The following is a 623-nucleotide window of genomic DNA, read 5'->3' as shown; positions in this document are numbered from 1 at the left end:
CCAGGGGGCCCCCCAGGGGGCCCCCCAGGGGGCCCCCAGGGGGCCCCCCAGGGGCCCCCTCATGGGGCCCCCCAGGACCGCATTTGCTTCTCTGGCGGAGGCGCTGCGCAAGGCGGGGTGAGGCGCAGCAAGGGTTTAGGGTTTAGGGTTTAGGGTTTAGGGTTTGGGGGTTGTGAAGGCGGGCGTTTCCTTCTCTTTCTGCCTCTAGGAGGTCCGCAAAGCCACTTAACCTCGCTGCTGCTGCTGCTGCTGCTGCTGCAGGGCCGCGAGGGCGGCTTGGGGCCCAGCAATTCGTCGGCCCACAGCCCCCACAGGCCCTCGGGGGAGCGGCGGGGCCCCGGGGAGAAGCGGGAAGCAGCAGCAGCAGCAGCAGCAGAAAGGAGAGACGCAGCAGAAGCAGCAGCAGCAGCAGACAGGCCTCCTACGTTCAGGCGGGACATGCAGCAGCAGCAGCACCGACAGGGCAACGCCTGGGTACGCTGCGGGCCCTCCCTACTCCACCCTGCCGCCTTGCTGCTGCTGCTGTTGCTGCTGCTGCAGCTGCTGCTGCAGCTGCTGCTGCAGCTGCTGCTACGGGGTTCGTGCTGCTGTGTGCAGGGCCGCTCGTCAGACCACCGAAGACA

The 623-nt window shown here is 68.4% G+C and overlaps 1 protein-coding gene across 1 annotated transcript in view; it reads left to right on the top strand.

The window, feature by feature from the left end:
- Positions 1 to 61: 61 nt before the first annotated feature.
- Positions 62 to 623, top strand: part of ETH_00039515 (uncharacterized protein) — a gene marked incomplete at both ends in the record, with an annotated part of 1,481 nt that continues 919 nt past the window's right edge. Inside the window, 3 exons of the mRNA XM_013373947.1 lie at positions 62 to 117; positions 262 to 474; positions 598 to 623. Of these exons, the coding sequence (XP_013229401.1) occupies positions 62 to 117; positions 262 to 474; positions 598 to 623 (295 nt within the window). The remainder of the gene's footprint in view (positions 118 to 261; positions 475 to 597) is intronic.

Source organism: Eimeria tenella, genomic scaffold, assembly GCF_000499545.2.
Source record: "Eimeria tenella Houghton genomic scaffold, Eth_scaff1830, whole genome shotgun sequence".
Lineage (NCBI taxonomy): Eukaryota > Apicomplexa > Conoidasida > Eucoccidiorida > Eimeriidae > Eimeria > Eimeria tenella.
The sequence above is the reverse complement of the archived record's forward strand: the minus strand, read 5'-3'. Positions and strand labels throughout refer to the sequence as shown.